This window comes from Lampetra planeri, unplaced genomic scaffold, assembly GCF_965212315.1.
Source record: "Lampetra planeri unplaced genomic scaffold, kcLamPlan1.2.h2 scaffold_1034, whole genome shotgun sequence".
Classification (NCBI taxonomy): Eukaryota; Metazoa; Chordata; class Hyperoartia; order Petromyzontiformes; family Petromyzontidae; genus Lampetra; species Lampetra planeri.
The window spans coordinates 19,004-34,230 of NW_027613744.1; the positions used below are offsets into that span (position 1 = coordinate 19,004).

The 15,227-nt window shown below is 46.0% G+C and overlaps 2 protein-coding genes across 2 annotated transcripts; one reads left to right on the top strand and one right to left on the bottom strand.

Moving 5' to 3' along the window:
- Positions 1 to 2,166: 2,166 nt before the first annotated feature.
- E2F1 (E2F transcription factor 1) lies at positions 2,167 to 6,313 on the bottom strand. Its single transcript, XM_078621537.1, has 7 exons — positions 6,065 to 6,313; positions 5,800 to 5,899; positions 4,923 to 5,142; positions 4,277 to 4,429; positions 3,651 to 3,765; positions 3,394 to 3,573; positions 2,167 to 2,436 (listed from the first exon to the last, which is right to left on the bottom strand). The coding sequence occupies exons 1-7, from the start codon at positions 6,311 to 6,313 to the stop codon at positions 2,167 to 2,169; spliced, it is 1,287 nt and encodes a 428-aa protein (XP_078477663.1).
- Positions 6,314 to 7,813: 1,500 nt separating this feature from the next.
- On the top strand, positions 7,814 to 15,221 carry LOC144738525 (zinc finger protein 341-like; the record flags this gene model as incomplete). Its single annotated transcript, XM_078621538.1, is given in 20 exon segments — positions 7,814 to 7,844; positions 8,573 to 8,683; positions 9,214 to 9,404; positions 9,616 to 9,765; positions 10,060 to 10,150; positions 10,274 to 10,440; positions 10,866 to 11,051; positions 11,617 to 11,705; positions 11,830 to 11,920; positions 12,121 to 12,185; positions 12,272 to 12,294; positions 12,523 to 12,761; positions 12,977 to 13,095; positions 13,153 to 13,248; positions 13,359 to 13,475; positions 13,852 to 13,903; positions 13,905 to 13,986; positions 14,466 to 14,577; positions 14,786 to 14,856; positions 15,129 to 15,221. Coding segments are annotated over 20 exon segments (2,176 nt in total), but the record flags the coding sequence as incomplete, so codon positions are not given.
- Between the last annotated feature and the right edge of the window lie 6 nt (positions 15,222 to 15,227).

A 15,227-nucleotide genomic window follows, 5' to 3' on the forward strand; every position in this document is an offset into this window, starting at 1 on the left:
CATCTTTTAATGGAGATTATTTCAGAGTTTCAAAACAGCAATAAAAAAAGACATGATTTGTTTGGGGAAACATTTTGCTGAAAGGTTTTCATTCGTTAGACAGTCCGAGGCACCCCAAGGCTACATTCCATAACATTTACAAACTTACATCAGTGATAAAACTGAGCACGGCTGACAAACACACCATTTTTTTTTATTTTTCTGGGCATCATTAGCTAAGGTGAAGGTTACTCAGGCAGGTTGAAACAGGTACGTCCACTGGCTGCAAGCGAGGATTTCATCCGTTAAAAACAGATTGTTTAGAAAACAATAGATCCCTTCGTGCCACAAGTCATTTACACATTTTTGTACCATTTTTTCTATTAAAAACATTTTTAAATAAATACAAAAAAAATCCAACGAGGCAAATCGTATTTGACATACACACACACCAAAACCCAGTAATTCTGGAATTACTGGAAATGGAAAAATAAATGTTAGATTACATAATTTAGAACATGGAAAATGAACACAACAGCGCACACACACAATGTCGCAGGAAAGTTTTACATTTCGATCTCAGAAGATTCTGAGAAGACATCTTCATTATTGCTGCTTATTTCAACTGTTACTGAAAGCAAAAGTACAAAGGCATATTGTGGTCGACGTCATTGATTTAAGGCAGAAACATGAACTAGCTGAACTGACGAGAAGAGTGACGCCGACTGCGTGTTGGAGCGTACGACAGCTACCCCCAGATGTTATTCATCCACACCCAGGTGACTTCTGGGTGAAATCGGAACGAACACACACACACACACACACTATAGAACTATTTCTGAGCTTTTTCTAGACCCTTCTCAACCTACACACAACCCGTGAAATGCATCCAAAACCTGTTCGGCTTTTCAAATTGCATCGGGAAGGTTCATTTAAGACGGCTCGGGACACCTGAGACTATGGCTAATGACCTATCTAACACAGCAGTCTGGTTCCTTTCAAAAACCCTTCAGTGATCATCGAGCGCTGCTTGACCGTGCACGTGGCTTTGTCAGATTGCATTGAAAAAGAGTAATTTGAAGAAACAAAACATTGAAAATATTCGCTGATCTTATATTTGAAGGTCAAACTCCCCAAAAGCATCTTCGCTCTAAAGCCAGTAGACTTGGTTGTCGCCACATAGTCACACGTGCCGACCCGTGAAGGTCAGGCCCAGAGGCATACGAGGATCCAGTCTCAGTGGACTCCAGTGTTTGAGCTGCATCATTTCTGATGAAGAGGCGTTTGAACCTGCTTTGTGCTTTTAACGACCTCTGGGACTGGGGACCGACACGTCCTGCACCAAACATTCCTCGACGCTTTGGGAGAGCCCTGTCCTGAGCATGTACGACTGACTGCCGGTTCTGTGACCACGCCCCCGAAGCCCCACTGGACGTACAATGCAGCTGATCAGCTTTTAGGAAACCAGTACTACCAGTCCACACGCCACACACCAACACTTGCACTACCCACTTGGATAAAACATGACCTACAAAAACCTCACTTGGTACAAAATATCAAAATAGTATCCACATAAATAATTTAAATAGCCAAACTAACGCTAAGGTCTTGGGCGGGTTTCTTGATATGGCCAAAGAGAAGTGCTAACTTTGGGTGTTTATTTCTCAATACGGGTAGTATTTTCACTGGAAGTTACTACACACAACAAAAAAACACTGCAAAAATTTAAAAACATTCAAGAACATTTGTCTTTTTTTCCAATCAAAATGTCTAATTTCTATTTACAAAATCTCTTAACACAATTAAGATGCATCACCTGAAAAAGTAACTTCGCTTGTTTCAAGCATATTTTAACTTAAAGTAAAAAAATCTGCCAGTGGAGCACATGGTTTTTTTTTTCTTATCACATGCAGAAAAATCTTTTTTTCTGCTTATTTCAAGTGAAAATTTGTTTGAAACAAGTGAAAAATGTTGAAGAACAGGTTTCTGTTCAAGGTGACGTGTCTTATTTCAAGTGTAGAGATCTTATGACTAGAAATGAGACGTGTTGACGACAGAAGACAGATGTTCCCAGTTAAGATGCTGGGTTTGTGCAGTGAACTGTTCTTTTAAAATCTGCTGACGTCCAGTTTTACTTCAGATGAACGGAGCCATGACTCCTGAGGTGCACCCCGGCGTCTCGTCCCTCTAACTGTCACTCAGCATCTGGGAGAGGTCACCGAAGTCACAGTCAAATAGTTCGCTGATGCCTTCGTGGTCCTCCAGGCCAAAGTGGTAGTCATGGCTGTTGGGAGGGGACAGGTTGATGAAACCGTCCAATGGGAGAGAAAGGCCTTCTCCGTTCAGGAAGTCCACAGAGGAAAGAGGAGAGAGGTCAAATTCGGGCATGTCTCCAAGACTGGGGAACGGGTCGCCCCCCAAGAGGGACTCTGTCAAGAGAGGTAAATGGGAAAAATACTTGGATATTCAAATCAACTGATCATGACGTACATTTGGTGTCAACCACCATGCTTGGTGCATTTGTTTTTATTAATGCTACAACCACTTTGTTGTGGTGTTACGTAATTTAATGACAAAATAAAGTCAGTCACATTACTGGAGACAAAGGTGTAATTGAATCAGTTACTTGCCATTGAAAATCTCATTTTTGGGGTCATGACTTTGTATGTAAATGATTCTAAGATTTATTTATCATACATACTCTGATCACTAGAACGATGAAAATCTGATGTATTGGGAAGCGCACGTAACAAAAAATGTCCTACTGAAGAGCTGAAGTGACTCGGGGGGGGGGCACAAAAGTACGAGGTTGAAAAAGTCTATATGAGTTTAGAAACGGAAAATGATGGGATCTGCATAAACTGCATAAGGCAGAACATTGATTTGTCAGTATGAGAAGTCCATTTGTTTCAATGTCTTCAATGTCAACGGCAACAGAAACCATAAATGGTTCTGAGTGCAGTTGTATACTTTGTCCACCAGATGGCAGACTCCACTGTTGGAGTCACACTCAGCCCAAACATCAGCTGAGGAGCATTCGCTGGGGAATCATGTGCTCATGTGACACAAAACAAACAGGTAAATAAGTAACCGGATATTTCAATACACATACGTATGTGGAACGTCTTAAAAACCACACTTGTATTTACGTGTACGCATGGTGGAGTCACGAGATATGTAACGATTATCAGCATGCAGACGCGACCATCCTTCACTGCAGAGTTGCACTTTTTATCTGACGGATGCAGGCACAAAAACACATTTCACTGTGCATCCATGGAGATCTACGGGTTGTTAACCAGCAGACTTCACCCCCAAACACTCACCTGTGTCACCGCCTAACAGCGACGAGGGGTCCTGCTGGGAGGCGGCTGTCACGGTGGACGACGTGGACGCTGGCGATGATAAACCCACTTCGCGGGCCGTCGTGGAGCTTCTGGCTTGTGATTGGTCCGTGGGTTGAGGGAGGACTGGAGAGGCGTTAGGTTTCGAGGGGCTACTTCCTGTCACGGGGCTGCAGACGCCCGAGTTCTCTTCTGGGCAGAGAAAGACATCGATGGGCCCTCGCGTGCTCCTCAGTGAAACCTGGTAACTCTGAGGGGAGAAGAAGACGACTCACTGGAAACGTCAGTGAACACAAGTTTACAAATAGAATCTGAAATGTTCCGTACCTCAGTGGGGTCGGAAACTTGCATCTGAGTCTCTGGTGGAGCTCGGATCACCATGACCAGCTGGTCGGGGCTTTCAAACGACTTCCTCAGGTCCTGGCAGCGCACATAACCCAGCGTGATGGACGCAAACGTTAAAGAAGACGTCACAGCTGCAAAGTGTGTTTGAGGGTTAGAAGGAATTTGTGACGCGTTCAGCAAAAACAACGCAACATAAACTATTCTTATTCTTAGACCAAGGTCGGAAGATTTGGAATCATACACAATGAGATGGGTTCCGGTCCAACAAGCAGGTTACGTGAAAAATCTGAGTCCATTCTGAAATGAGGAAAACTGGGCAAGACTGACGGAACCACATGTGTTTAAAGGTTCAGATTGTTTGAATTCAGTAACACTGAAATGATGAGAACCAGGCAGTCTTCGCAAAAAAGAAGCACCAATATCATAATATACAAATTTAAACATTGGTCAGGGCCAATGAAAAGGGCTCCGCTTCATGTCGCCAGCTTGTCACACTGAAAGGGAGTGTACAGCGTCCTGATTGTTTGTCCGGAATGACCTTTGAGTCTCGTGCACCTCCACGTGTTCAAGCTCGTCAGACTTTGAGCTCTGTCTGATCCAAAGGATATTTCTTGTTGTGCGGGTCCTCCGTGAGCAGTCGGAGCTGCCGGTTGCATTTGGAAATGAGCTGGTCCAGCTGCTCCTCGGCCTCCGTGAGGTCACACACCTCCCTCTGCAGCTCCTGATGCCGGGCAACCAGCGTTCCATCGATTCGGTTCCCACTGTGGGGGAAGGGGGCGCAGTGGTTTATTCTGAAGTCACATCCTCATGACTTTAATGGCGCGTTCCACTTGCAGGCTGACCAGTTTATACGCCGCAGTGATGTCGTTTGCAGGTGAACACTGAGACGTTTTCATTCTGATTTAATCACATTATTGTAGGATGGAAAAAAGCCATTGTTGTGTTAGTTCTTAGTTGATAAACAACAAATTCTGCGGTATTCCACGTATACCTACACCTTACTAACATTTCCACTGATAACGAACGAAGCAGTTCATTGAAATAGACACAAAAAGTGCTACAAAAACAGAAACATAAAAAAGACAATACTGCACGCCACCGTATTGGATTGTGAACTTGGTTCTTTGAGTTACAGGTGGGACATACGAGGTCATGGTGTGTGCACCACAGTTAACTGTATTTGTGTCCATGTTTTGCTCCAGCGAATGATTTCACAATCTTGTAGCGGATGAACCTCAGTGTGGAAACACTTACAGCCACTGGATGTGGTTCTTGGACTTCTTGGAGATGAGCTGGATTCCCTCCAGCACGTTGGTGATGTCATAGATGCGCCTCTTCTGAACATCCAGGACCTGCGAGGCCCAGTTCAGGTCCACCACGCCATCGGCCGACTGAGACAAAAGGTCCAGAAAGCGCTTGGTGGTCAGGTTCAAGGAGGTGTCATAGCGTGACTTCTCCGCGGTTGATCGAGGGACTGGAGGGGAAAACGACGACATTTGTGACCTTATTCGCTTGGGTGCAATGACACATGCACTGGAATTACACAGTTAGATTATTGAGTCAAATCTGAACGGTCTCAGTAAAAAAAAAAAAACAACCAAAAACTGTTGAACCAGTCATGTGCGTGTTCACATCCCAATGTTTAACTAATCACTAACTACGTGTGACTAATCCCAAAAGCTTTAGTTTAGGGTGGAGTGGTACTCCTACGCGCTACAAACCTGACGGGGACGGGAAAACTGATTTCTTGCAGCAGATGTCGCACAGGAACATGTAGACAGAGACACACTGACTGACACTATCTATCCCATCGATGTGAATGTTGACTGCTGCAGAGATGTTGGTGCATCACTGTTCTGATGATATAAAACCAATCTTTACACATATTTCTGCATTTTGAAACCGCTTTTCTACATTAACAACACTTAAAGAATTTTAGTGTGGAGGGTTCAGTGTCTTGCTCAAGGACACTTCAAGGTGGATTCTAGAGAAGCCAGGACTCAAACTGGGAACTTTCAGATTACTACACCCCTGAGCCACAGCCACCCTATATCTATCTATCTCTCTCTGTATCTCTCTCTGTATCTATCTCTATCCAGTCTTTCTCAGTCAACTAAGTGTAGGTTCATACCTCTGGGAGGGGCAGGTGTGGAGAGCGGCGCCTGGCCTGTGGATGGCCGAGTTGTGCTGACATACTGATGGTCACTGTCCAGGTCTAACTTCCTCTTAACCTGAAGAAATGCAGTGAAAATAAAACAGACGGGTGAACATTTGAACAAGGTGTTTTAACAGCAGTTGTGCCGGTAGTTTCATCCATCTACATAATTTGACGTGTCCTGTCAATCTCTTTCACTTCTCATCACCTCCCTCCTCCCCACGCCACGTCCTCGTCTTACCGGTGGTCTGCCCAGAGCCGGACGTCTCCTGTCCTGGATCCCATCAGCTGGCCCCTGGGGTGTAGCAAACAGCAGGATCTCTCCCGTGCTGGAGGGAACGACAGCCGGGTGCGGTCCCTCATTGCTGGGGCTGGTGATGATCACTATCTCCTGGTCCTCACTGAGGTGAATGCTCCCAGAGTTCAGCAAAGTCTCAAAATCGGCCAACAGATCCTCCGATGTCTGTCCTGTTATAAGAGTCTCTGACATTGCAGTGTGTTGGACTATGACGTGTTCACGGGTCTTTGATGCTGCAGTTTGTTTGACGACCTACATCAACGTGCTGCTGTCACTGAATTCACACAGCAATGATGAAACACACTCAAAGTTTGCTTCCAACGACATTTCCTGACAAAAACCTCCTTTGTATATTTCACCGTTTAGGCACAAGCTAAGTTACCAAAAACACAGGTAATCATTTACCATAAAGCGACGTGCTAATACCAGTTTACACTAATGGTGGAGCTGCACGACAGGATGTCTCTGCTAAATAAGACATTTGTCATAAAAAAAAAATCGAAACGCACTCACTCCGGGCTTGGGGACTCGTATGTTTTCAGCCAAAGTTAGAAATACCGACACGGTCAAAAAAAAATGCGAAAATAGTTAACGAGCTAGCAAAAGATCGAGCTAATGTATTGTTGTCATCTGTCGTGTCAGTAGAAAACAGCGGTGGGACCAGGCCACACGGTCCTCCACACGGATACCAGCCCTGCTAACTAGCTAGCTAATGTTCCAACAACAACCAAGTGACCGTACAATCCGGTGCAGTCGACAAACTGGCCATTTACTGACAGTAAACGATGGCCGTTCTCCGTACACTCAACGCGGTCTTACTTAGATGGCGATTAAAACTTTACGACAGCTTTCCAGGTGCGAGCTAACGAAACTTAGTGTCTATCAACCAAACACCCCCAGTATGATTCAAATACATAATTTAGGGCGTGTGGATAAAAATGAGAGCTTCTTCAGTCTACTACTGAAAAATAACCTATCATGAAGATAAGGGACACATTAGCATGCTAGCTAAGTTATTAGCCTCAACCACTGGCTTTGTTGGGGCACGCAGGAAGCAGTCCGTAAAACTGGAGAAACGCCTCAATAAAACGCCAATATTCATGCATTTCTTCCAAAGTTGTCGCTGGTCCCGCAGTGGCGCCCGCCAGGCGCGGTCCATGTATAAAGCGCCTTCCCGGTCCGGTTCTGGGCTGTTATTGTTGTTATTGTCCCAGCTGATCGACATCCAAACAAGGATGGGACATTTTCGCGCGGAATCTTTTTTGCCGCGAAACAGGCACGTGCGTTCGTCGGAGGCGCACCATTGGTCAAAAAGCTGCGTCTTCCGCGTGGTGAGTCAGACGGTCTGTGATTGGTGTACGTCAATGTCAGTCATTTCATCGAGCGCCGATTTATCGAACATACGGTGCGTTTAATTGTCAATCAGCGGAATGGAAAAACTAGTTTCAATATCATGTTCGTTTGTTACCCTTATTTGGATACTGTATAGCCACGATTTTTGTGTGAAAACTTTAGTGTCGCTTTACTATCATGATTTCACGTGTGTATCAGCCAACTTGTATTTGAATATTACAATCATAACTTGCTCGAAACATGCTCGTTGTAGTTTTCCTCCTTTTCTTTCTAAACATCGAAACTCATCACACAGACCCTACCAATCGAGCGCGTATCACTCAGCAGCAGAACTGCAAGATGGCGCAGGCTATATTTGAAGTGCTTGAGGGTAGGTATTATTTGTTGGTAGACTTTTAACACGGACACGATCAACGCGTTAATTTAGATTTTTCGTAGTATCAATATGTCTGACTCACATTAATATGCAGAAAACATGCAAACTACTCCTGTGGTCGTGACAGTTAACGCACCACGTAAAAGGGAGTGTATGTGTGATTGTAAACAAACTCCATAATTTATGATGTCCACACATAAAGGACAAGGAATAATTTTATTGACTTTCATTCAATCACTTTCATTACATACATCCTGATAATTCGTTGTTATTCAGGCTGCATTTGACATTTCCCCAGCAGGCCCCTCTGATGAAATCGAAGCAGATGTAATATGCTTATATAATGTTCTCATAGTGACTAATGTTTGTCTGAGCATCTGTTATTTTATTTTATTCTAGTTTATTATTATGGCATTTGTGTATGTAAAGTAATTCCAGTCTAAAGAGATCTATACGTTTGAATTTAGTAACCAGAGTTTACACCAACTTGTCATATATGAATGTGAGGGAAAAGAATCTGCACCATTCTTCTCCTTCTTCTTCTTCTTCTTCTTGTTCTTCATTTCATTATTATTTTGTATCGTGATCATTGCCATCCTTTCCTGTGCATGACACTGACTCTACACACTGATACAGGATATGATCGGAGCCCAGTGATACACACCTGTACTTTACACCCCTGTATTTCCTATTATAAACTGTGTCTTCACCCTGGTCTTCAGGCATGGACAACCAGACAGTGTTGGCAGTCCAGTCTCTGCTCGATGGCCAAGGTGGAGTTTCTGATCCCAACAACCAAAGCGTCTCCGGGTCGCCAGCCATCCAGTCTATGGGTACGTAAATCTAAATGTCAATCGTTGTCTTCAGTCCATTTTTGCCTCTAAGACCTGTTTTGTTTCTCAGATCTCAAGAACCCTTTTTCCACACTCCTGATATTTATTTTAAAAAGAGAACGTTAAATCAGACCAAATAAAATCAGTAACGTATAATCAACACAATTGGTATACCGTCTTTTAATAATACATATATATATTTTCTATTTTTCCTTGAAAAATTCCAATTTTTTATTATTAGTTGTAGGTTTTTCTGTTTACAAGGGTTTTACTGTTTTTTCCTTGTTGTCATGCCTTTGAATGTCACATATTAAAGGGAAAATCGTATTTTTTAAATACTACCAGCCCTCATTGAAATAGATTACATTCCAGAATATTGACAGTCTTGCATGTTTCATTAATTGACAATCCGGTCCAAACTACCTGTATAACATCAAGAAGTTGCAGCTCATAGTGTTTGAAATGTCCAGTATCTTGGGTGTGGTGCTGCTAAGTTCGTCTCAATCCGCACATCTTCTGTTGTCCTGCAGACGATGAGGATGTTTTCCTTTGCGGGAAGTGTAAGAAGCAGTTCAATTCTCTGCCAGCCTTCATGTCACACAAGAGGGAGCAGTGCCAGTCGAATGCTCCCTCCCTGTCCACAGTGTCCTTGGCTTCCACCAATGCCTACACTCCAGTCCCGTCCATCACGTGCGGAGCGCAGACACATGCCAACAGACAGGTGACAACACAATCTTCTTTTCAGACCAATTAAGTAAATTAAGCATTTTTTTAAAAAAAGTTGGGTCTTACACATTTGATCATATACCATTAACAGACATTGGGAAATGACTGTTACACACATTCACACCTACGGGCAACTGTTGTTGGACTGACGGAGGAAGCTGGACTACTTCTCGTAGTACTTACCTGTATCTCTGTTTCTACCCCAGGTATCCACCTACATCACCGTCCCTCCCTCCCCTCTCACCCATACGCTGGTCCAAGGCAACGTGCTGGTCAGTGATGACATCCTAATGTCAGCGATCTCAGCCTTCACCTCCATCGACCAGCCCATGGCCGCCATGCAGGCGCCCATACAGGTACTTCAACGCAACTCAGCTGCTGATACCTCCCCTTTTGGTCTCTCTGGTGTGTTTCAACCCTGTAATCTTGCCATCTTCTTAACCTCATTGTCTGTCTTTCTTGAATGGCGATAGATGGAGGAAAACACCTCCAACGTGCCTTTGAAACATTAAGCGCCTATTCATGTTAAAATCGTTTAGTTTGTCTATTCGGTGGGAACAGACCGTTGAGTGTTTTGCGTCTGTTGTGGACGTGTTCTAAATTAATCGTCAGAACTTGTTTATTAATTCGGCTTGTTGCTGTTTCACCAGAGTAACCTGAGCATGCACACAGCTGGGGTGTCGTACCTGCAGCACCATCACCACCATCACCACCACCCGCATCCACAGCCCCACCAGCCCCACCAGCCCCACCAGTCCCACCAGCAGCAGCAGCAGCAGCAACAACAACAACAACAACAACAACAACAACAACAACAACAACAACAGCAGCATTCCTCCCACCACCCTCTGCCCTCCAGACAGACACCCCCCCACCCACTGCCGACAGGACAACCCCCCCAGCAGCCGCTCTCTTCGCAGGTCCCAGCGACCCACAGCAACTCGGTAGTCCAGGTGTACAGCACAATGCCCCTCATGGCTGGAGGTGGCAGTGCCGAGATCCACACGCTGGGTCTGCAACCTTTCCATCCCGTGCAGGTGAATGCATCTTTGTAGGAGGTCAGATTAGTGATTTGTAAAGCACTGGTCGGCTCCTGCAGCTCCAGAAAGCAGGTTCAATGAAAAACCTTGAGTTTGTTCATCCTAAATTGAGGAAAACTCTGCATAGTCTCATGAAAAACTGACTGTCTTTTACAGTTTCATATGCTTGAATTCAGTGAACACTGAAATGATGAAAATTGTGTAGATTATGTCATTTCTGAATGAACAAACCCAAGGTTTGCTTTCTGGAACGGGCTCTTGGTCGTATGTTGTTACAGAACGTTTGTTTTGTTGAACTGAAATATACTGTGATTAGTAATATATTTTGCATGCACAGAACGCTGCTGTAGATTTGAAACCAATATTTAGCCTACACTGACCTAGTGTGTGTGTGTGTGTGTGTGTGTGCGTCACAGGTGCCCAGTCAGTGTGTGGAGAGCCAGTCATTCACCACTCCACCAGTCTACAGCCCAGGCAAGCAGGGCACCAAAACCAAGACCTGCAGCATCACCACCAATCTGACAGAGCTGGGCAACTTTGAAAAGGTCATCATTCCCAAGCAAACACGGAGCAGCAAGAAAAGCTCAGATGGAACCACAGGTGTGTGTGTTTGTGTGTGTGTGTCTTTCTTTCTGTGAATGGTGAATGATGACGATCAGTTACAAACCAAATCAACATGTCTGCGAATAGTCAGTAGTGTCTGAAACACACTGTGCCAGTGGTTGTTCGTTCCACTTGCTCCTGCTCAGGGTCGCGGTATTTGCTGCCGATCCCAGCTGTCAGTGGACGAACGGTGGGGTACAAGTCACCACTTCATCACTGGGCTTATCATGTAAAGGTGAATTTACACTGGAGGAGCCGGGGGCGCGGCTCCGCTGGTGGTCGCAGCCATTCAAGTCAGTCGGAGTGTGCACACACGCTTTTCAGCAGCGTCTTTGGAGTACCCAGGGAGAGTGGTGCCTGGTTATAGACGAGCTATTGCCGCGCACATGGGGGACATCTTTGCACAGAGACTTCCTGTATACATCCAGTGTAGTATTTGTTGTAAACAATCAACAGAACATGAGCGACAACAGCGTCAGCGAATCAGTGCATATGATGGATTTACTCCTGTGGGTGAATGATCACACATGTCGCTGAACACACAAACATGTTTCCTCAGCAGAGCAGGTGAAAGGAAAAGGTCCGAAGCTGAAGTGTAACTTCTGTGACAAAGTCTTCTCCAAGAACTTTGACCTCCAGCAACACATTCGGAGGTGAGTCATCGTTTAAGAGACTGTATTATGTGCAGACAAAGCCAAACCAACTTAAAAAAAAAACTAAGATCGTCACTTTTTGTCACTTTTTGTCACTTTTTGTCACTTTTTGTCACTTTTTCAGTCACACGGGAGAGAAACCGTTTCAGTGCATCGTCTGTGGCCGAGCCTTCGCGCAGAAGTCCAATGTGAAGAAACACATGCAGACACACAAGGTGATTGTAGATTAGGGATACGGTTTTACAAAAATGTGTGATTTTTTTTTCTTCTTTTTTTTCTTTGTTTTACACATAAAAATCCACGTCATACATGGGGCATTTTTGCGAATTACCTGCATTTTTTTTTCTTACTTGACAAATATTTAAAGCAGATGAAGAGCAGGACACGTGATTGTCCGACTGCCTCTGTCTTCCAGGTGTGGCCCATGGGTGTGGCCAGCACAGTGTCCAGATTACCAGTCACCGTAAAGGTCGTGCCCGTGTTAGCCAGCGAAGAAGAGACGACCGGGGATCGGCAGCAGCAGCAGCAGCAGCAAACTGACCAGGAGGAGGGGCCGCCGCCACCAGCGGGTCCGACGCAGGCAGAGGAGGTGGCACCTCAAACAGGTACGCTGGATTGAATAAAGTTAGATCAGACACTTTATTGTACCACAAAGGGAAATCCGTGGATTACCGTAATGACAGCCACCTGGCTGTGAAGTGCAACTGATTTTTCTGACGGTCACATGATTGTGGTACTTCAGTGTACGCTAGCGCCGACGTATCGGCACTGATGCTGTCGGTGTCGAAGGGTTACATGAAATTCTCCACTGCAGAAGCATCAGGGGAGCCTGAGGAGAGCGCAGCAGAGGATCCGGCTGATCTGGAGGCCGGTGGAGGAGACGGCGGGCAGAACCGGCACCCCCAGGTGCACTGCGACCAGCAGAACCCGCAGTGCCAAGCTCAGGTCAAACAGATTGTTGTGATCGACAGCTCCTACCAGTGCCAGTTCTGCGCCAGCAAGTTCAAGACCTACTTCCAGCTCAAGTCCCACATGACGCAGCACAAAGGGGAGCAGGTGAGTGCAGCAGAAGAACCGTCAGACCTACGGGGACAGTGACATCATGTGTAGAGTCGGTGGGCGGGATTAACATCATGACAGCAAAGTTGTGTGTGTGTGTGTGTGTGTGTGTGTGTGTGTGTGTGTGTGTGTAATGCTCGGAGTGCGGTGAAGGTACTATCGAGCTACAGTTGTCAGCCGTTCACCATGTCCATCTGCCGATTGTGCTGCAGGTGTACAAGTGCGTCTTGAAGTCCTGCTCCCAGACCTTCCAGAAACTGGATCAGTTCCTCGAACACATCAGGACGCACCAGGAGCAGCTGACCTACCGCTGCCACCTCTGCAGCAAGATGTTCCCGTCCCTGTTTGAACTGGGCGTCCGCTTGACCTACCGCTGCCACCTCTGCAGCAAGATGTTCCCGTCCCTGTTTGAACTGGGCGTCCACCAGTATTCCCACTGCTTCTGCCCGCAGCAGAACGCTCGCAAGGAAACCACCGTCTACAGGTCAGCTGCTGACGCCGTTTATGTCTCTGGTCCGTGTGCGATCGGTGTGAGACAGGATTGGAACCATCACGGTGCAGCACCTGTATGTGTGTTCTTGTGTTTCACATCAGGTGTGTGAAATGCCAAAGCAGATATTCCACCCAGGAGGCTCTGGAGCAACATCTACTGACGGCGTCACACAACTTCCCCTGTCCACACTGTCACAAGGTAAAACAGCACACACAGGTGTGAACGGCACACCGCTAAAATGTACAGCTGTCGATCATGCTTCATCTCCTGATGATAAAAAGTACGCTTACAGTACCGGTGTTTCATGGTTATCTGGCGCCCTCTGCAGGTTGAAATCCGGATACTGCATTTGATTTGTGCTCTCGGCTGCAGCTGGTGGTATATTATATATGTCGTATGTGATATTAGTACCAGAGAGGTCATCGACTGTCCTCTGCACCCCACCTGTTCATGTTGGTACAGCTCTGGGAGACTCCAGAGGAAGGGGGGTCGTTCTAATGTTCTACAGCCATCGATGGCGGAGGGATAAAACGACGACGGCTACTTTTTATGACCCACGTGCAAGCGTGTTGATTAGTTCTGTCTGGCTGCCAGGTGTTTCCAGTGCGAGAGGTACTTCCGGCGCCACCTCCCCACTCACGGCGTCGGGGGGGCGATTCAAGTGTCAGATCTGCAAGAAGGCCTTCAAGACAGACCACTACCTCAAGCTGCACACCAGGATTCACTCCGGTAGGGACGGCTCTCCTCCCTCCTCTGACAGCTGAGAAGTGTCACTCGCAAACGGGAGAAGCCAGGAGGAGAAGAAAACGATCGGCTGCTGGAAGTTCACAGCCTTGTTGCTGTCTTTACGGTAAACCCATTCGTTCTGTTGCTGCAAGCTGGAGAATCATTACCGTAATGACAGCTGTGAAGTGCAACTTCTCAACTTTCAGGAGCCGACTGACATTTTCCCCTTCTCCTAGCTCCTTCTTCACACCAGGTAGAAGAACAGAGTGACACTCGGCACCATTGGCCTTTTTCTGATAGTGTGGTCATGTAATTACGGTATTCCAGTAAGCCAGCGCGAATGTGTCCGTGTTCATGGGCTGAACCAATGCTGTGTAACGTTTCCCACTTGTACACATGCTGACACTTATCCTTCTAAAACACATTCACGCTCTCTTAGCGCAGGAGACGCGTCGGTGTTGATGAGTGCTCCTGTTTTCCAGGTGAGAAACCGTACAAATGCTCCCTCTGTGAGGCGACGTTCAACAGGAAGGACAAAGTCAAGCGGCACATGCTGATCCACGAACCCTACAAGAAGTACAAATGTCCTTTCAGGTGAGGGAGGCTGCCTGATGGGAAACCATCAGTCCATGTTATGGACCGGCAAAAAGGAGCTTTGTGAGAGACAAAGAGAGGGAGTGTGGAAGGAGGTTCCACAGGAGAAGAGCCTGGTCGCTGATTCCTCCTGCTCATCCTCCGTCCAGTGTCCTGCTTTTCTTCGACGTGACTTATGTTTTTGTTTTTTTTTTTAATCTCCCACCAGGACACATGTCGGCTGCACTAAAGAATTCAACAGACCTGACAAACTGAAGGCTCACATCCTGTCACACTCTGGTCAGTCACTTGGATTTGTCATCTATTCCAAAGTGGTAAAACTTTTCCATGATATTCTAATCAGAGAAGGATGGATATTTTTAACTCAAGTACATTTTTATTTGTACAGGGGCAACATCACGGATCTTTACCTGTAGTTTGTGATGACCCTTTCCAGACGAGAAATACACGTTGTATGTTCAGACAATGAATGTAGTAAGAGAAGAGCCTCACTGTGGTTGTCCTTGCTACATAGGATGAGTAAAGCACATCTGTCTCTGTCTCTCCTGCAGGTATCAAACCGTACAAGTGTCTGTTTTGTCAGAAGGTGTTCAGCCGCAGGGCTCACATGCTCGAGCATCAGCAGTCCCACACGGATAACTACCGCTTCC

Bases quoted from the DNA above. Each gene is read 5' to 3' on its own strand.
- E2F1 (XM_078621537.1), bottom strand. From the start codon at position 6,313: ATGTCAGAGACTCTTATAACAGGACAGACATCGGAGGATCTGTTGGCC. The intron at 5,143-5,799 runs GTATGAACCTAC...TTTCCCCTCCAG, and splicing joins CACACCTGCCCCTCCCAGAG to TCCCTCGATCAACCGCGGAG. The intron at 3,574-3,650 runs GTACGGAACATT...TTCTCCCCTCAG, and splicing joins AAGTTTCCGACCCCACTGAG to AGTTACCAGGTTTCACTGAG.